The 21,439-nt window shown below is 39.4% G+C and overlaps 1 protein-coding gene across 2 annotated transcripts in view; it reads right to left on the bottom strand.

Moving 5' to 3' along the window:
• The window catches only part of ythdc2 (YTH domain containing 2), a 95,607-nt gene that overhangs the window by 45,895 nt on the left and 28,273 nt on the right, over nucleotides 1-21,439 (bottom strand). For both annotated transcript variants that reach the window (XM_077497007.1, XM_077497008.1), the window contains exons 24-26: nucleotides 18,564-18,747; nucleotides 16,190-16,284; nucleotides 14,220-14,339 (exon numbers count right to left, since the gene is read on the bottom strand). In XM_077497007.1, coding sequence (XP_077353133.1) covers nucleotides 14,220-14,339; nucleotides 16,190-16,284; nucleotides 18,564-18,747 — 399 coding nt within the window. The remainder of the gene's footprint in view (nucleotides 1-14,219; nucleotides 14,340-16,189; nucleotides 16,285-18,563; nucleotides 18,748-21,439) is intronic.

Raw genomic sequence — 21,439 nt, 5'->3', positions numbered from 1 at the left:
CCTGTTGGGTTTAGCACAGGGCACCAAGAGACTTTTTTGTACATCTTGGGCTGTTACAAAGGTCTACAAATTTTCGTAGCTCTCGCTGCTTCGTACAAATGGGAATGCTTCTTTAAGTATATTTTTTTTCCTTTGCAAACAGTTCATGCCATGACAACAGTGTGCGACGAAATACAAAGCTTTCAATAACTTTTCATCTTCAACATCTTAAGATGAATCACACCAAGTTTGAAGATGATCGGATAAACACTGTAGGAGGAGTTCGTTAAAATAAGACCCCAATGAAATGGCCAAAAAAATGGCAACACGTTCCAAAATAAATCAAAATGGTGGACTTTCTGTCAGGTTTAGCATATGCTTCAAAAAGAGTTTTTTGTAGGTCATAGCCTGTTACATATGTGTACCAATTTTCGTAGCTCTAGATTAAACGTACAACCGGCAATGCTTGGTGAAGTAAGAATTTTTAAACTCTAAATTTGATGCGTCGCCGCCGTCATATAGTATATCAAAAACTTTAGATTTTTTACATTGATGTTGTCCCAGGTGTTGAGATGGTCCATCCCAAGTTTGAAGTCAATCGGGTTAACCGTGTAGGAGAAGCGGGCAAAAGTATGACCCCTGTAAATGTGCAAAACTGGGCCAAAATTGGGCATTCAGATGATCATACCTCACTTTCTGTCTATTTTAGGGTACACACATCAAAGAGGTTTTTGTTCATCTGGATGTGCTACGGGTGCCACACAATTTTCGTCGCCATAGGACAATCGTAGCGGGACAGGGATCCGTTTAACCTATGTAGGTGGCGCTATGGAGCCATTTTTCTGTTATCATGTATGGTGACTTTAAAATATCAAATTTTTCGCCAGGCCTGATGTGCGTGTAAAGTTTGGTGAGTTTTCGTTCACGTTTAGCGTCTCAAAAATGCGATTGTTTGCGGAGAAGAATAATAATCAGAATAATAATAATAAGAAGAATTCCTACAAAAACAATAGGGCCTCGCAGCGGCACCGCTGCCGCCGCTGCTCGGGCCCTAATAATAATAAGAAGAATTCCTACAAAAACAATAGGGCCTCGCAGCGGCACCGCCGCCGCCGCTGCTCGGGCCCTAATAAGAATTCCTTCAGGAACAATAGGGACCTCGCAGCGGTCGCTGCTCGGGCCCTAATAAGAATTCCTACAAAAACAATAGGGCCTCGCAGCGGCACCGCCGCCGCCGCTGCTCGGGCCCTAATAACTAGAGCTGCGAGCAGCTATAAAGGGCCCTCGCAACCTGGGCCACGTTGGGGTACTTGCACGTCGGGGTACTGGCATGTTGGGGTACTGTTTCATAGGAAACCGTCTAAATTGTAAATGTTTTTGCCATGCTTTGTGCTTGCAAAGTTTCATGGAAAGGCCAAAAATGATGCACAATTAACAAAATAAAATCAAAATGGTTTGGCACATGGCTATAGAATAATTTTTGTAGGTATTAGACTGATAGGTGTGCCTCCAAATATTCACACATCTAGCTGAATCATATAATCGTAAATACTTCATAAAAATGTCTAGAGGGCGCTATTGAGCCATTTACTACAAATTGCACAACAAATCTCTAAAATATTCATGTTCTTGAGAGGTCTGATCTGTGTGCAAAGTTTTGAGTTTTCGCTCATGTTTAGACTTTCAAAAAAAAAAAAGTATTTTTCTTTGCAAACAATGCATCGCTAGAGCAAAGGCGTGACAAACAATTTCAATAACTTTTCATCTTAAATATCTTCAGATGAAACACGCCAAAGAATGAAGACGATCTGATAAGTTTTGTAGAAAATATGAGGCCTATAAAAGGCCCCAAAAAATGGCTACAAATAGCAAAGTAAATCAAAATGGCAGACTTCCTGTTTGGTTTAGCATATGGCTTTAGAAACTTTTTTGTCAGTCTTAGGCTGATAGGTATCCCAATTTTTACAAATCTAGCTGAATCATACATTTCCAAAAGCTTCATAAAAATATCTATAAGGCGCTATTGAGCCATTTATTGCAAATTGCACAAGAAATCTCTAAAATATTCATGTTTATGACAAGTCTGATGTGTGTGTAAAGTTTCATGAGTTTTCGCTCGTTTAGACAAAAAAAAAAAAAAAGCAGCATTTTACTTGGCAAATAATGCATCGCTATGGCAACGGCTTGCGACAAAATAAAAAAAACTTTCGATAACTTTGCATCTTAAACATCTTAAGATGAAACACACCAAGTTGGAAGACAGTCGGATAAATTTCGTAGGAGTTCGTTAAAATGTGACCCCTAAAAAAGGCCTAAATCAAAATGCCGGACTTCCTGTTTGGTTTAGCACATGGTTCCAAGAGACTTTTTTGTACATTGTGGGCTCTTATGTATGCCTGCAAATTATCATAGCGCTAGGTGAAACGTACAACCGGGAATGCTTCGTTAAAGAGGAGTTTTTTAGCTCAAAATGTGATGCCCGGCCCCTGGGGGACTTCCTGTTGGGTTTAGCACATGGCACCAAGAGACTTTTTTGTACATCCTGGGCTGTTACATATGTCGACAATTTTTCGTCGCTCTAGCTGCTTCGTACAACTGGGAATGCTTCATTAAGAAGGATTTTTTTCCTTTGCAAAAAGTGCACGCCACGACAACAGCGTGTGACGAAATAAAAAACTTTCAATAACTTTTCATTTTCAACATCTTAAGATGAATCACACCAAGTTTGAAGATGATCGGATAAACTCTGTAGGAGGAGTTTGTTAAAATATGACCCCTATGAAATGGCCAAAAAAAATGGCAACACATTCCAAAGTAAATCAAAATGGCGGACGTCCTGTTAGGTTTAGCATATGGTTCAAAAAGAGTTTTTTGTACCTCGAGGGCTGTTATATACCTCTACAAATGTTGGTAACTCTATGTGAAACGTACAGCCGGGTATGCTTTGTTAAAGAGGAGTTTTTTAGCTCAAAATGTGATGCCCGGCCCCTGGGGGACTTCCTGTTGGGTTTAGCACAGGGCACCAAGAGACTTTTTTTGTACATCTTGGGCTGTTAGATATGTCTACAAATTTTCGTAGCTCTAGCTGCTTCGTACAAATGGGAATGCTTCTTTAAGGATATTTTTTTTCCTTTGCAAACAGTGCATGCCATGACAACAGCGTGCGACGAAATACAAAGCTTTCAATAACTTTTCATCTTCAACATCTTAAGATGAATCACACCAAGTTTGAAGATGATCGGATAAACACTGTCGGAGGAGTTCGTTAAAATAAGACCCCAATGAAATGGCCAAAAAAATGGCAACACGTTCCAAAATAAATCAAAATGGTGGACTTCCTGTTAGGTTTAGCATATGGTTCAAAAAGAGTTTTTTGTAGGTCATAGCCTGTTACATATGTGTACCAATGTTCATAGCTCTAGATTAAACATACAACCGGCAATGCTTCGTGAAGTAAGAATTTTTAAACTCTAAATTTGATGCGCCGCCGCCGTCATATAGTATATCAAAAACTTTTCATTTTTCACAATGATGTTGCCCCAGGTGTTGAGATGGTACATCCCAAGTTTGAAGTCAATCGGGTTAACCGTGTAGGAGAAGCGGGCAAAAGTATGACCCCTGTAAATGTGCAAAAATTGGCAAAAATTGGACATTTAAATGATCATACCTCACTTCCTGTCTATTTTAGGGTAGAGGTTTTTGTTCATCTGGATGTGCTGCGGGTGCCACACAATTTTCGTCGCCATAGGACAATCGTAGCGGGACAGGGATCCGTTTAACCTATGTAGGTGGCGCTATGGAGCCATTTTTCTGTTATCATGTATGGCGACTTTAAAATATCAAATTTTTCGCCAGGCCTGATGTGCGTGTAAAGTTTGGTGAGTTTTCGTTCACGTTTAGCGTCTCAAAAATGCGATTGTTTGCGGAGAATAATAATAAGAATAACTAGAGCTGCGAGCAGCTATAAAGGGCCCTCGCAGCCCGGGCCACGTTGGGGTCCTTGCACGTTGGGGTACTTGCACGTTAGGGTACTGGCACGTTGGGGTAAAGCATATTGGAAGCAAAATTTCTTTGAAAATGGCATAATAAACGTTTACATGTAGAATATTTTTTTTGCCAGTGTGTGTCAAGCTCAACGGGTTTTGGTGATTGTTAAGACCTGCAAAAATCAGCGTAATTATTTATTTTTAGGCAACGAGTTGCCCTGATTGGTATTTTTTGTAAAAGTGTATATATACATCATCGCTCGTTGTACTCATTGCACAATGTTACTTTTATTGTCCAAAGGGGCAATCAAAAATGAATAAAACAAAATGGAAACGTACATACGTTTGGATCGGTGTGAAGCCAGTTAACAATTTGAGTGGTGGAAACTAAAAGAATATTAATAAATGACTTAGTTATCACACTTAGAATAAGTTTACATTTTTTGTACAAAATACCGTATGTGTTGTTTTTTTTTATATATATTATGCCTCAAGGGCAAGCGCTGTATTTATAACTGAATGTTGTCATAGAGATACCTTCAGGCCTTGATTATAAGCATACATGTTAAGTGTGGGATTTTTTTTGGAGCATGTACCGTGGAGTTATTATGCATATCCTTCATTCACGATATTGCTTTTAATGTCCACAGAGGCTATCAAAAATAAATAAAAATATATATATGTTTGGATAAGTCTGATGCCAGTGAACATTTTGAGTGGTGGAAACTAAAAGAATATTCATAAATGACTTAGTTATCACACTTAGAATGAGTTTACATTTTTTGTACAAAATACCGTATGTGGGGTATTTTTTTTTTATGCCTCAAGGGCTAGGTGACGCTGCATATATAACTGAATGTTGTCATAGAGATAGCTTCAGGCCTTGACGATAAACATACATGTCAAGTTTGGGATTTTTTGGAGCATGTACCGGGGAGTTATTAAGCATATCCTTTTTCAGTGCGAAACACAAATTTTGATGCCCCGCCTTCATCATATAGTATTTCGAAAAGTCAAGATTTTTCCCCCTGTCGTTGGCTCAGGTCTTGACATGGTCCAGGTCAAGTCTTAACTCAGTCAGATGAAACGTGTAGGAGAAGTGGGCAAAAGTCTGCCCCCTGTGAATGTGCAAAAATCGTCAAAAATGGGACATTCAAAAATTCGTAGCTCACTTCCTGTTCATTTTAGCATATGGGTCCAAGAGACTTTTTTGTAGGTCTTGGGCTCCCTCATACACCTAAAAATTTTCGTAGATCTTGCTTAAACGTACAACCGGGGCTGCTTCATTAAAAATTCCTAGGGGCGCTATTGAGTCATTTTTGTAAAAATAGCACAATCAACAATAAAATATTGTTCATTTTACCAGGCCAGATGTGTGTGCCAAGTTTCATGAGTTTCTGCGCATGTTTAGACCCTCAAAACTGGCGTTGTTTTCTTGGCGAACAGTGCTTAGCCACGCCCACAGCGATTCGCGAAAACTCACAAACTTCGTGTTGTGACATCATGAAGGCCGAATCCCTCATCTGAGCAAATATGAGGTAGGTCCAGTTAACGTGTTTGGAGAAAAACGTAGAAGAAAATTCGTAAGAAAAAAAATTGCCACTAGGTGGCGCTATCAGTAAGATGAAATATAAGTTCATAGATGTCTTTAGGGCTGGACTCTCATCAAATGTGTGAAATTTTGAGAAGATAGGATCATCTCGGTCAAGTTAATGCAGCTTTTATTGTCACGAAAAATCTTTAGATTTTGCGGCACCGTAGCGGCCACGCCTTTTGGCGAAAAGTTACAATATTCGGTGTGGGGCATGATCAACATCTTAAGGCTTTTCTGACCTATTTTCAACTGGATCCCTTCAACGAGCTCAGCGCAATAGCTAAAAACGTAAAGTATGACATTTATTGTTACCACTAGGTGGCGCTATATGTATAACTGAATTTTATCATATAGATGTTTTCAGGCCGTGACTATTACATTGCCTGAGAAGTTTGAGATTTTTTGGAGCTTGAACATGGGAGTTATTAAGCATTTGCTCTTTCTGGACAAATGAAATTTTAAAGGCAATATTTGATGCCCCGCCCCCGTCATATAGTATTTCAAAAAGGCAAGACTTTTTGCCCAGTTGTTCTCTCACGTCTTGAGATGATAAATGCCAAGTTTGAAGTTAATTGGCTGAAAAATATTTGCAAAGGGGGAAAAAGTATGACCACAATGAATGTGCCAAAATAGGCCAAAATTGGACATTAAAAAATTCATAGCTCACTTCCTGTACATTTTAGCTACATGGTCCCAATAGACTTTTTTGTGCGTCTCGGGGTGCTACACGTGCCTGCCAATTTTTGTTGCTCTAGCTCAAACGTGCCGGGCTTGGTTTTTATTTTTCTACGCTAGGGGGCGCTATCGAGTCGCATTGTTATGACGACTTAATAATATCAAATTTTTCGCCGGGCCTGAGGAGTGTGCAAAGTTCGGTGAGTTTTCGTGAATGTTTAGGTACCCAAAATCGCGATCGTTTGCGGAGAATAAAGAAGAAGAAGAAGAAGAAGAAGAAGAAGAAGAAGAATAACTAGAGCTGCGAGCAGCTATAAAGGGCCCTCGCAACCCGTGCCACGTTGGGGTATTTGCACGTCGGGGTACTGGCACGTTAGGGTACTGTTTCATAAGAAACCGTCTAAATTGTAAATGTTTTGCCATGCTTTTTGTGTTTGTTCACATTGCTATGGAATGCTTTGTCGAGGTATTCGGCTGATAGGTATGCCTCCCAATATTCACACATCTAGCTGAATCATATAAAAAAAAAAATTCTTTGCAAACAATGCATCGCTACAGCAAAGGCGTGCCACGTTGGGGTACTTGCACGTCGGGGTACTGGCACGTTGGGGTACTGTCAAATAGGACAAGGACCATCTAAAATGTTTTTGACAAGCCTTGTGTGTGCAAAGTTTAATCAAAACGCAAAATATGGTGCGCAATTCCCAAAATAAATTCAAAATGGCGGACTTCCTTTTAGGTTTAGCATACGGCTACAGAATACTTTTTGTAGGTCTTAAGCTAATAGGTATGCCTCCCAGTTTTCACAAATCTAGGTCAAGTCATCTTTAGTTGTGTATCGCTTGAATCATACAATTGGAAATGCTCCATAAAAATGCATAGAGGGCGCTATTGAGCACAACGTTGGGTTACTTGCACGTCAGGGTACTGGCACGTTGGGGTACTGTTACATGGAACAAGGACCATTTAAAATGTTAGTTTTTTCCATGCCTTGTCTGTGCAAAGTTTAATGAAGAAGGCCAAAAATTATTCATAATTCCCAAAATAAAATCAAAATAGCGGACTTCCTCTTTGGTTTGGCAAATGGCTACATAATACTTTTTTGTAGGTCTAGCATAATCATACAATCGGAAATGCTTCATAAAAATGTCTAGAGGGCGCTATTTATTGCAAATTGCACAATAAATCTCTGAAAATTCATGTTCATGACAAGTCTGATGTGTTTGCAAAGTTTCATGAGTTTTCATGTGTATAAAAAAAAAAAAAGCAGCACTTGACAACTGTTACATGGAACAAGGACCATTTAAAATGTTAGTTTTTTCCATGCCTTGTCTGTGCAAAGTTGAATGAAAAAGGCCCAAAATAAAATCAAAATAGCGGACTTCCTCTTTGGTTTGGCAAATGGCTACATAATACTTTTTTGTAGGTCTAGCATAATCATACAATCGGAAATGCTTCATAAAAATGTCTAGAGGGCGCTATTTATTGCAAATTGCACAATAAATCTCTGAAAATTCATGTTCATGACAAGTCTGATGTGTTTGCAAAGTTTCATGAGTTTTCATGTGGATAAAAAAAAAAAAAAAACAGCACTTGACAAACAATGCATTGCTATGGCAACAGCGTGTTACAAAATAAAAAACTTTCGATTACTTTGCATCTTAAACATCTTAAGATGAAACACACCAAGTTTGAAGACAGTCGGATAAATTTTGTAGGAGGGGTTCGTTAAAATATGACCCCTGAAAAAGGCCACAAAAAATGGCAACAAATCCCATCATAAATCAAAATGGCAGACTTCCTGTTTGGTTTAGCACATGGTTCCAAGAGACTTTTTTGTACATCATGGGCTCTTATGTATGCCTGCAAATTATCATAGCGCTAGGTGAAACGTACAACCGGGAATGCTTCGTTAAAGAGGAGTTTTTTAGCTCAAAATGTGATGCCCGGCCCCTGAGGGACTTCCTGTTGGGTTTAGCACATGGCACCAAGAGACTTTTTTGTACATCCTGGGCTGTTACATATGTCTACAATTTTTCGTCGCTCTAGCTGCTTCGTACAACTGGGAATGCTTCATTAAGAAGGATTTTTTTCCTTTGCAAAAAGTGCATGCCACGACAACAGCGTGCGACGAAATAAAAAGCTTTCAATAACTTTTCATCGTCAACATCTTAAGATGAATCACACCAAGTTTGAAGATGATCGGATAAACTCTGTAGGAGGAGTTCGTTAAAATAAGACCCCTATGAAATGGCCAAAAAAATGGCAACATGTTCCAAAGTAAATCAAAATGGCAGACTTCCTGTTAGGTTTAGCATATGGTTCAAAAAGAGTTTTTTGTACCTCGAGGGCTGTTACATATGTCTTCAAATTTTGGTCACTCTAGGTGAAACGTACAGCCGGAAATGCTTCATTAAGTAAAAATTTTGAAATGCAAAATTTGATGCCCTGCCTCTGGCGGACTTCCTGTTAGGTTTAGCATATGGCACCAACAGGCTTTTTTGTAGATCATAGTCTGTTACATATGTGTACCAATTTTCGTAGCTCTAGATTAAACGTACAACCGGCAATACTTCAGATGAAACATGCCAAAGAATGAAGACAATCTGATAAGTTTTGTAGAAAATATGAGGCCTATAAAAGGCCCCCAAAAAATGGCTACAAATAGCAAAGTAAATCAAAATGCCGGACTTCCTGTTTGGCTTAGCATATGGTTCTAAAAGACTTTTTTTGTACATCGTGGGCTCTTATGTATGCCTCCAAATTATCATAGCGCTAGGTGAAAGGTACAACCGGGAATGCTTCGTTAAAGAGGAGTTTTTTAGCTCAAAAAGTGATGCCCGGCCCTTGCGGGACTTCCTGTTGGGTTTAGCACAAAGCAGCAAGAGACTTTTTTGTACATCGTGGGCTGTTACATATGTCTACAAATTTTCGTAGCTCTAGCTGCTTCGTACAACTGAGAATTCTTCATTAAGAAGAATTTTTTTCCTTTGCAAACAAGTGCATGCCACGACAACAGCGTGCAGCGAAATAAAAAGCTTTCAATAACTTTTCATCTTCAACATCTTAAGATGAATCACACCAAGTTTGAAGATGATCGGATAAACTCTGTAAGAGGAGTTCGTTAAAATAGGACCCCTATGAAATGGCCAAAAAAATGGGAACACGTTCCAAAGTAAATCAAAATGGTGGACTTTCTGTTAGGTTTAGCATATGGTTCAAAAAGAGTTTTTTGTACCTTGAGGGCTGTTACATATGTCTTTAAATTTTGGTAACTCTAGGTGAAACGTACAGCCGGGAATGCTTCATTAAGTAAGAATTTTGAAACTCAAAATTTGATGCCCCGCCTCTGGCGGACTTCCTGTTGGGTTTAGCATATGGCACCAACAGACTTTTTTGTAGGTCATAGTCTGTTACATATGTGTACCAATTTTCGTAGCTCTAGGTTAAACATACAACCGGCAATACTACGTTTAGTAAGAGTTTTGAAACTCTAAATTTGATGCCCCACCGCCGTCATATAGTATGTCGAAAACTTTTTATTTTTTACCATGGTGTTGTCCCAGGTCTTGAGATGGTACATCCCAAGTTTGAAGTCAATTGGATTAACCGTGTAGGAGAAGCAGGCAAAAGTATGACCCCTGTAAATGTGCAAAAATTGGCCAAAATTGGACATTTAAATACTCATATCTCACTTCCTGTCTATTTTAGGGTACACACATCAAAGAGGTTTTTGTTCATCTGGATGTGCTACAGGTGCCACACAATTTTCATAGCCGTCGGACAATCGTAGCGGGCCAGGGATCTGTTTAACCTATGTAGGTGGCGCTATGGAGCCATTTTTCTGTTATCACCTATGGCGACTTTAAAATATCAAATTTTTCGCCAGGCCTGACGTGTGTGTAAAGTTTGGTGAGTTTTCGTTCACGTTTAGTGTCTCAAAAATGTGATTGTTTGCGGAAAAGAATAATAACAAAAAATAAAAAGAAGAATAATAAGAATTCCTTGAAAAACAATAGGGACCTCGCAGCGGTCGCTGCTCGGGCCCTAACTAGAGCTGCGAGCAGCTATATAGGGCCCTCGCAACCCGGGCCACGTTGGGGTACTTGCACGTCGGGGTACTGGCATGTTGGGGTACTGTCAAATAGGACAAGGACCATCTAAAATGTTTTTGACAAGCCTTGTGTGTGCAAAGTTTAATCAAAACGCAAAATATGGTGTGCAATTCCCAAAATAAATTCAAAATGGCGGACTTCCTTTTAGGTTTAGCATACGGCTACAGAATACTTTTTATAGGTCTTAGACTAATAGGTATGCCTCTGAGTTTTCACAAATCTCGGTCAAGTCAAGTCATCTTTAGTTATTTCGCGCTTGAATCATCCAATCGGAAATGCTCCATAAAAATGTATAGAGGGCGCGATTTATTGCAAATTGCACAAGAAATCTCTAAAAATTCATGTTCATGACAAGTCTGATGTGTGTGCAAAGTTTCATGAGTTTTCACACATGTATAGACCAAAAAAATAAGCAGCACTTTACTTGGCAAACAATGCATCGCTATGGCAACAGCATGTGACAAAATAAAAAACTTTCGATAACTTTGCATCTTAAACATCTTAAGATGAAACACACCAAGTTTGAAGACGGTCGGATGAATTTTGTACGAGGAGTTCGTGAAAATATGACCCCTAAGAAAGGCCACAAAAAATGGCTACAAATGCCGACGTAAATCAAAATGGCGGACTTCCTGTTTGGTTTAGCAGATGGTTCCATGAGACTTTTTTGTACATCGTGGGCTCTTATGTATGCCTCCAAATTATCATTGCGCTAGGTGAAACGTACAACCGGGAATGCTTCGTTAAAGAGGAGTTTTTTTAGCTCAAAATGTGATGCCCGGCCCCTGCGGGACTTCCTATTGGGTTTAGCACATGGCACCAAGAGACTTTTTTGTACATCCTGGGCTGTTACATATGTCTACAATTTTTCGTCGCTCTTGCTGCTTCGTACAACTGGGAATGCTTCATTAAGAAGGATTTTTTTCCTTTGCAAAAAGTGCATGCCACGACAACAGCGTGTGACGAAATAAAAAACTTTCAATAACTTTTCATTTTCAACATCTTAAGATGAATCACACCAAGTTTGAAGATGATCGGATAAACTCTGTAGGAGGAGTTTGTTAAAATATGACCCCTATGAAATGGCCAAAAAAAATGGCAACACATTCCAAAGTAAATCAAAATGGCGGACGTCCTGTTAGGTTTAGCATATGGTTCAAAAAGAGTTTTTTGTACCTCGAGGGCTGTTATATACCTCTACAAATTTTGGTAACTCTAGGTGAAACGTACAGCCGGGTATGCTTTGTTAAAGAGGAGTTTTTTTAGCTCAAAATGTGATGCCCGGCCCCTGGGGGACTTCCTGTTGGGTTTAGCACAGGGCACCAAGAGACTTTTTTGTACATCTTGGGCTGTTACATATGTCTACAAATTTTCGTAGCTCTTGCTGCTTCGTACAAATGGGAATGCTTCTTTAAGTATATATTTTTTCCTTTGCAAACAGTGCATGCCATGACAACAGTGTGCGACGAAATACAAAGCTTTCAATAACTTTTCATCTTCAACATCTTAAGATGAATCACACCAAGTTTGAAGATGATCGGATAAACACTGTAGGAGGAGTTCGTTAAAATAAGACCCCAATGAAATGGCCAAAAAAATGGCAACACGTTCCAAAATAAATCAAAATGGTGGACTTCCTGTCAGGTTTAGCATATGCTTCAAAAAGAGTTTTTTGTAGGTCATAGCCTGTTACATATGTGTACCAATTTTCGTAGCTCTAGATTAAACGTACAACCGGCAATGCTTCGTGAAGTAAGAATTTTTAAACTCTAAATTTGATGCGTCGCCGCCGTCATATAGTATATCAAAAACTTTAGATTTTTTACATTGATGTTGTCCCAGGTGTTGAGATGGTCCATCCCAAGTTTGAAGTCAATCGGGTTAACCGTGTAGGAGAAGCGGGCAAAAGTATGACCCCTGTAAATGTGCAAAACTGGGCCAAAATTGGACATTCAGATGATCATACCTCACTTTCTGTCTATTTTAGGGTACACACATCAAAGAGGTTTTTGTTCATCTGGATGTGCTACGGGTGCCACACAATTTTCGTCGCCATAGGACAATCGTAGCGGGACAGGGATCCGTTTAACCTATGTAGGTGGCGCTATGGAGCCATTTTTCTGTTATCATGTATGGTGACTTTAAAATATCAAATTTTTCGCCAGGCCTGATGTGCGTGTAAAGTTTGGTGAGTTTTCGTTCACGTTTAGCGTCTCAAAAATGCGATTTTTGCGGAGAATAATAATAATCAGAATAATAATAATAAGAAGAATTCCTACAAAAACAATAGGGCCTCGCAGCGGCACAGCCGCCGCCGCTGCTCGGGCCCTAATGAGAAGAATTCCTACAAAAACAATAGAGCCTCGCAGCGGCACCGCTGCCGCCGCTGCTCGGTCCCTAATAAGAATTCCTTCAGGAACAATAGGGACCTCGCAGCGGTCGCTGCTCGGGCCCTAATAATAATAAGAAGAATTCCTACAAAAACAATAGGGCCTCGCAGCGGCACTGCCGCCGCCGCTGCTCGGGCCCTAATAATAATAATAAGAAGAATTCCTACAAAAACAATAGGGCCTCGCAGCGGCACCGCCGCTGCTCGGGCCCTAATAATAATAAGAATTCCTTCAGGAACAATAGGGACCTCGCAGCGGTCGCTGCTCGGGCCCTAATAAGAAGAATTCCTACAAAAACAATAGGGCCTCGCAGCGGCACCGCCGCCGGTGCCGCCGCTGCTCGGGCCCTAATAATAATAAGAATTCCTACAAAAACAATAGGGCCTCGCAGCGGCGCCGCCGCCGGCGCTGCTCGGGCCCTAATAATAATAATAATTCCTACAAAAACAATAGGGCCTCGCAGCGGCACCGCCGCTGCCGCTGCTCGGGCCCTAATAATAATAAGAATTACTACAAAAACAATAGGGCCTCGCAGCGGCACCGCCGCTGCCGCTGCTCGGGCCCTAATAAGAATTCCTCCAGGAACAATAGGGACCTCGCAGCGGTCGCTGCTCGGGCCCTAATAAGAAGAATTCCTACAAAAACAATAGGGCCTCGGAGCGGCACCGCCGCCGGTGCCGCCGCTGCTCGGGCCCTAATAAGAATTCCTTCAGGAACAATAGGGACCTCGCAGCGGTCGCTGCTCGGGCCCTAATAAATAAAAAAAATAAAAATTAAAAAAAAGCATGTTCCCAGAGGTCAAACGCGCCCCCCTTGAAGAAGCCTCGCTGGGGGGGCCCGCCCCACTATTTGAGAAGCACTGTTTTAACCAAAGCAAAGCCAACGTGGTGCCCCTAGAGGCTACTCCGGTAATTACAATTTATCTCCGTACCTTCTTAATTATTAATTCGTGAAAAAGACGACCCAATTATCGCTACAGCTGGTTATTTGACGTTATTGCCTTAATGGGACGCTTTGTGTTCCTCTCTGTCCTGACATTCCCCTCTGTGGTAGTGGGAACCCTTATTCACCTGCGGTTTACAATCAGGTGCAGTTTATGTGTGGACCAATCTCGAGTATTCCCCAAATTTAGCTAGTGCGGCTTATAGACAGGTGTGCCTTCTAGTCCGGAAATTAAGGTAATAATACTCGTGATAAAAGCATGACCACATGTACAATCTAATGATATAAAATATAAGAACGGCATTAAAAACATCTGTCTCTGTGTACAAATTTCATATTGCTTAGTTATTATTTACAGCATGACGGTATGTGAAACCATTTCAATATGAGGTGTGGTTTTCCATCACTGCAAATATACAAAGAACATATAAAAATGTATGTAACTGGCTGCTCTGGTTGGGGCTGTAGGACAGCTCATCCAAAACTGGATGGACACTATAGCCTAGTGTTGCAAGGATACAATATACAGTAGACTTACGGAAACAAGGGTTCGACTGATCATCTCATCTTCTTGAGACCAGGGTTTTGACGGACAACTGATTCTCTTGTTGAACAGATCATGCCACTTGCTCCTCAGGTCTAACAGCAATTCTGCGGACTGACAGCATATTCCAAAGTCATAGCCAAGTACTGAATAAAAAAATACATATGCTAACTTGAACAAGCGCTACAATCAATTTAAGAAAAATAGAACAATATTTTGCTTGAGTAAATGGGATTAAATGATGTGTTCTTAACTAAACTATTGATACATTTTCAATTTATACTGGACAATAACACTGGCTCTTCATTCCAGTTTACTTCATTAAGACTGATTATAAATAATTTTGGTTGAAACGTGGATATCGCATAGAACCTGAAAGCAGGGAAAACAAATCATTAACTGTGTGATGAAGTGTTGGAGCCTTTGACTCAGCTACTCAGTCTTGATGCCTCCTTCGTTCCACTCAATTTCATCTACTTTCTTTTAATTGAGTACTAAGTAGTAGTACTAAGAGTACTACTCAATTGTGGCATTGAAACACAAACTATGAACTAGTGCTGTCAAAGTTAAAGCATTAACTAATTAATTAATCACAAAAAATAAGCGCATTAATCATGTATTAACGCAGATTAATCACTTAATTTTGACCGCAGATGATCCTTTAGTTGACAGCGAATGGTTACATTAAAGGTAGCACAGGTTGTTTGAGCAATAAACATAACTACATGCATTAAAGTAAAGCATTTAATAAATGTTGCGTATGACATTCAAATATTTGTTCACGTCAACTATTGTTTTTTTTATTATTTTAATTAAGTGATTAGAAAAAGAGGACGATGAGCGTGTGCAGTGGATACAAATTTTTGAAGACACGTCCTCACAACATTAAATATTGAAAAGAAAAAAAATACAACAGGTGCTCTTTAAATATGGCAGGCAAAAAAAGTTGATAAAAAAAAGCTGTTTTAATTAAGCGATTAATGGTGATTAATCAAAATTCTAAGATGTGACTAATCTGATTAAAAAATTTAATTGTTTGACAGCTCTAGTTAAAACTGATTTAGAATCTATATCCATTATTGTTGTCTGAACATCTTGCGCAGAAATTATTTTTGTAATGAATGCATCCATCCATTTTCCAAATCGAAACCTTTAAATAAATGTTTGTTGCGTTTATTATTAGATTAATTGATTAAAATCATAATCGTCTTGAATGACAGGAAAAAAAAGATTTTAAACTTCTTCAATATACAGACGATTGAGGTCAGCCACAGAGTTCATTTTTGACCTTCAAAGCATTTTAAAGACATTTTCCGCTATCCCTTCACAGGTCTGTGACTGTCCTGTGAAAAATGTATGTCCATTTTTGACTTTTTTTGTTTTTGTTTTTTGTTTTTGTTTAAATACATGTTTACGTTTTTTGGGATATCTGCATTCAGCTCATTCACATCTACACCATTGTGATATCTGCATTCTGCTTCATCCATAAACATAGAAATAAAAAACAAAAAACAAAAAAAAAACAAAATCTGTTTTTTCAGAGGACAGCGATTTTCATGTATCTTCACTTTTGGGGCCATATGAAGACAGATGTCTTTCAAATTCATGTCTAACTAACTGAATTTAACATAGGTGGATTCCAATTAAGTGGTAGAAACACCTCAAAGATGATTAATGTACCTGAGCTAGATTTTGAGTCTCATGGCAGAGAGTGAATGAATGCTTTTGCGTTTAGCGTAATTGGATTTTGTGTGAAGAGTTTTCATTTGAATTAATGTTAGAATGAGGCTTTAACAAAAATATAGAAATGGTGAAGTAATGTAAATAGCATTATGCCATTTAAAATGAGACTGAATATGTATCTCGAGAATTTGAAATCCAAAATTAATTTTTAGATTAATTCTAGCCTAGTTAGCTTGTTCTCTCAGATAACATATATTGAAATAACAGCAATTCTTCCACACCTCACTGTTTGTCTGGAAGATGAGCCACTCATCAATTTTCAACTCAGCGGCGGCGTCCTCTGTCTCACTGTCACTCCTGTCATCCAATCGACTGTCTGAAGGACAGAACATAATGGCAAAGAGGAAGAACCTTTGAGTAAAATCAACAAAATAACAGCAGAATAACTTTTGCCAATGGAATAGAGGGGGGACAAAAACAAAATGCAAACTTGTAGTGTTCTAACAAAAAGTGTTCACATGACCCCATAAAATTCAAGTGTGTTGTGCCAAAAATCTGATATGGTTCATATAATATGGTACTGAACAATGATATTAAATTTAGAGATCAGAACATGTTCAGTTTGTTTGACCACTCTTCTTTAAAGAGTCAGGGATTATTATTCTATGCAAACCACGAAATATATATATATTAGAAATATCTGACTGAAAGTATCAAAGACATGAAATAAAACGTGTGCATTAAATCATTAACGTGGATACATACAGTGCCTTGAAAAAGTATTAGACCCCCTTGAACTTTTTGACCTCTTGCCACAGTTCAGGCACTTTATTTTGGAATCAGCCAGCCCTCCCTCAAGCGTCTCCAGCTGGTCCAAAAGGCTGCAGCTCATCTTCCAACTGGTGCTTGGAATTGGGACCACATAATCCCTAACCTAGCCTCTCTTCACTGGCTGTCCGTACAATTTAGAGTCCACTTTAAGATTCTTTTATTTGTCTTTAAATCGTTCAGTGGTCTTGCCCCACCCTTCTCTCTCTGAGCTTCTCCACCCCTACGCAAGTGCCCGATGCCTCAGATCAGCGGAACAGACAGGACTGGAGGTACCGGGGATAAGTGGACACTCTAGCACTAGGCCCCGGAGCTAGTATTCTTAACTGCATGACTGATTTCTATTCCATCCATGTCGAGCACTTTGTATGCAGTAATGGATACGTAAAGTTGAGTTGAGCACCATGCACGAACTTGACACAGAGGTTGCCGTTATGCTTTAGGCCGGAGGGTGGCAGTCATGAGTAAAAAAAGTGACTCCACAAGGGCTCTTTTGATTAAATGTATAATTCCTTGATGGATGGATACCCCATAAATCGTTAAGCCCTACATCAGGCCATGGCAAAGCTACCATTCAACTAGTTTTATTTTGAGTTGAGTAAAGTTGAGTTAAACTGAGTTAAGTTTCAACAGAAGAGTTATGAAAATATTTTATTAAGGTTGAAAGGTTCCTAAGTGCTACTTTAAGTTTGCGAGCACTTTTTGTTACAATTTAAAAAAACAAAAAACATGTTCCAAATCACAAACGCTGTTTATTAAACACGCTTAAAGGTATTTAAACAAATTCAAGTGTTTCCATCATCCATCCATCGTCTTAATCGATTATTGCTCACAAGGGTCGTGGGGGTGCTGGAACCTATCCCAGTCGGCTTAGGGCAGTAGGCGGAGTACACCCTGAACTGGTTGCCAGCCAATGACTAGGGATGTTACGATAAGGGCAATATTGTGATATTAAAACTGCCACAATATCGTCGTCGTCATGTTTACAATATTCAAAAGGAACACATCTGTTAAAAACGTCAGGTTGATTTCTATTGATGCAGCTCTAGCACCCTCTAGTGGCTATTTTATTAGTGCAATTTAATTCTTATGAGGGATGTTTTGGCCTTCTATGTTTAAAATCTATGCTAATTATCAGATGAAGGGGAACCTAATTTGCTTGTGAAGCGATCAATGTGTGCTTGCATTAGCAAGCAAGTGCCTCAATATTGTTATTAAGAGATTGTAGGTGGTTTATATGCATTGCTGTTATGTACAAAAACACAATATTGTGCCTTTTTTGTATGAGCTCTTTTTTTTTTTCTTACAATATTGTGATCTTTTTTCAATATCGCCAACGCCCCCACAATATCGTGATAATTATCGTATCGTGACCTTCATATCATGATAATATCGTATCGTGATGTTTGGATATCGTTACATCCCTACCAATTACAGGGCACACAGAGACGAACAACCACTCACACTCACAAGCACACCTAGGGACAATTTGGAGTGCCCAATTAACCTGCCATGCATGTCTTTGGAATGTGGGAGGAGACCGGAGTACCCGGAAACGACCCACGAAGGCACGGGGAGAACATGCAAACTCCACCCAGCAAGGCCGAAGCTCGGACTCGATCTTGCGTCCTCAGTACTGGGAGGCGGACATGTTAACCACTCACCCACCGTGCCGCCCTTCAAGTGTTTCCATTTGTCTGCAAATGAATATCAACTTCAAATATCGGATATCGGCTTCCTTGACTTCTTATAAACATTGTAAAAATCAGCCTGGAAAAAAGCATATCGTTGTATCACTAGTTAAGATATAAGATAGAATAATAGTACCTTTCTGAACAGTAGCTTCGTGCAGGGCTGAGCTGAGATGTCTGGAACCGCCTGCAAATATGGCTACAGTGATGGCTGTCACCAAAGTACAACAGCGCACACTGGCAATCCTGTGGCCTCTGCTTATCTCATCATAGACCAGCCAGTCTGTGGGAAGGGCCTGCGATAATTTAGATGAACTATCCTGGAGAGAATTACAAATAAGGCATTTGAGTTACATTACTACAAACCCCAATTCCAATCAAGTTTGGATGTTGTGTAAAATGTAGATAAAAAGAGAATACAATGACTTGAAAGATCCTTTTCAGACTATATTTAATTGAACACACTGCAAAGACAAGATATTTAATGTTAAAACATGAACAATGCTGTTTATTATTTTTTCTTGTTTTTTAGTTTTTGGGTTTTTTTTGACAAGCATTCTATCATTTTGAATTTGATGCCTGCAACATGCTCCAAAAAAGCTGGGGGAAAAAAAAAAAAAGAGTTAACAAAAAACTTAACAGTGCGTCGGTTAGCGCTCTACAGGGCGCCGCGCAGTGATACGAACGAACAGAAAAGTAGTGGCTGGCGGTCATGGCGTCTGACTTTTTTCCAGGAAAGGAGTATTGTGATGGAAATGTATCACACTTTTGAAAACAAATAGTTTTTAGAAGAAAAACGCTTTATTTCCGACACCCCAGCCATCTTGCTGGACTATTTTCCTCTCGTCCAACATCGAACCAGAACTGGTGTCACAGAATGCTGTCAGGGGTAAGTCAGTGCTGATCGCACACACGGGAGGTGAGGATCAAATTGAGATTCATGTTAAAAAAGCCGAACGATCCCTTTAACTTAACTCAACTCAAGTTCACCTGTCAGTCGAAGTTGCACATTTAGTCGGGGCTCATAGAGCGCGGTAGTTCCATAAATTGGACATCGCGAGTTTGAAAACAAGACTCTTACCTACTGTAAGTTCATCAAATCGCCGACTGCCGGAATTCACAACACACGACCTATATCATTATGTAGTCAATGCCATATGTCCTTACACTGGAGCTGATTTAAAAGCAACATGCAGTAATTTCATGATTATGACTCAGAAAGATTGAGATCCAAAGTTAAAAACTCCAAGCACAAAGACCCAATCCCCCGTTATTAACCCATAAGGCCGGGAGCACATGATAGAGCTTCCATCATTAAACCCGGGAGAGCTCCAGCGCTCTTCTCGCTTTAAAGCCGAGAGAGCGGAAACGTCATTTCGATTTGTTTTGACCAATTCTTGGTCTCTTAGCCGATGAAATGCATCAGAATATACACGAGAACGGTGACGGTCTCGTAGCATGTCCTGGAATTTTATTCGAGCATTTATGGCTGACGCAGATTTGCGGGAGTTATGAAATAACTGACGACGCATTGACGACGCGCGGGAGGAATTTGAATCAGTGTAACGAATCGAAAGTGACATATTGTTAAGAAATATGTTTGTAGCCAATTAGGAAAATTGTGACGGCTTTGTAACGGAATGGCCAACTAATAATTGCCACTCAATCCCCCAAAGTTATTATACAGTGGAACCTCTACTTACGAACGTCTCTTCATACGAAATTTTCGAGTTACGAAACTCCTCAAAGGGAAAATATTGCCTCTGGTTACGAAAGAAATTTCTAGATACGAAAGGTAAAAATACATTACCGAACGCAACATACTTTCGGCTATGGCTATTTCCTACCATAGGTACCTATGAGCGTAAATACTAGATCGGTGTTTGTGCATCGTTCTGGCATCCCATCGGCTAAGAGGAACCTCTACCATAGGTATCTATGAGCGTATACTAGATCGGTGTTTGTGCATGTTTCTGGCATCCAATTAGCTAAGAGGAACCTCTACCATAGGTATGAACTTATACTAGATCGGTGTCTATACAGCGTCCTCATCATTCATCCCGCGGCCTATGAGGTGTTCCGATAGTTTTTCGTAAATGTATGAACTAACGGCCAACGAATTTGTGCAAACATTCAAACAATTGGTGATTGATGGAGGCACAGTAAGTTTTTAATTGCGACGAGACGGGCCTTTTTAAAAAAAAAAAAAAAAAAGATGCCTCGCCATACCGGAAGTTTCCATGAAGTTTCAGAATTTGTTTAAAAGAATCGCCCAGAAAAAGTGTTCACCAGTCGGGCGTTTGCTCACTAAGATGATGTTTGCATTGGACATTAACGAAGGATTGTTTTAAAAAAATAAAATAAAAAAAATCCATGGATCAGTTCTTTACAAAACACCAGGCAAAAAAAAAAATTAAAAAAATAAAATAAATAAAATAAATAAATAACCTTCTGAGGGAGGAGAACATGAACCAGAGGGCAAAAAAACGATGAGGACAGCAGTTAAAAAGGTAAATGACCATCATTTTTATTCTTTACTCTATTCTTTGTTATTTACATTATGCACAACTCTCATTTATTGTGCAATAATCTAATTGTAACATGTATTTGTTACATGTTTTGATGCATTTTTATGCTTTATAAAACATTTATGTCTGAAATTTGGGAGGCTTGGAACGGATTAGGGCATTTACATAGAAAATGCGTTTCTACTTACAAATTTTTCTACTTAAGAACTTTCTTCCAGAACCAATTAATTTCGTAAGTAGAGGTACCACTGTAGTTGTTTGTTGATTTAAAAAATACATAAATATTGATGGTTTAAAATAATAAACGTAGGTTTGCGTAAACGCCACAGGTGTAAGCTCTGAAATGTTTTTGGAATTACAGTGTTCCCTCATTTATCGCAGGTGTTACGTTCCAAAAACTACCCGCGATAATGGAAATCAATAATTAATCATTAAAAACTAAAAATCCCGTTAATTACATATCTTTTTTCGTTTGTTTTTTTCA

The sequence above is a fragment of the Festucalex cinctus genome, chromosome 15 (assembly GCF_051991245.1).
Source record: "Festucalex cinctus isolate MCC-2025b chromosome 15, RoL_Fcin_1.0, whole genome shotgun sequence".
NCBI lineage: Eukaryota > Metazoa > Chordata > Actinopteri > Syngnathiformes > Syngnathidae > Festucalex > Festucalex cinctus.
The sequence above is the reverse complement of the archived record's forward strand: the minus strand, read 5'-3'. Positions and strand labels throughout refer to the sequence as shown.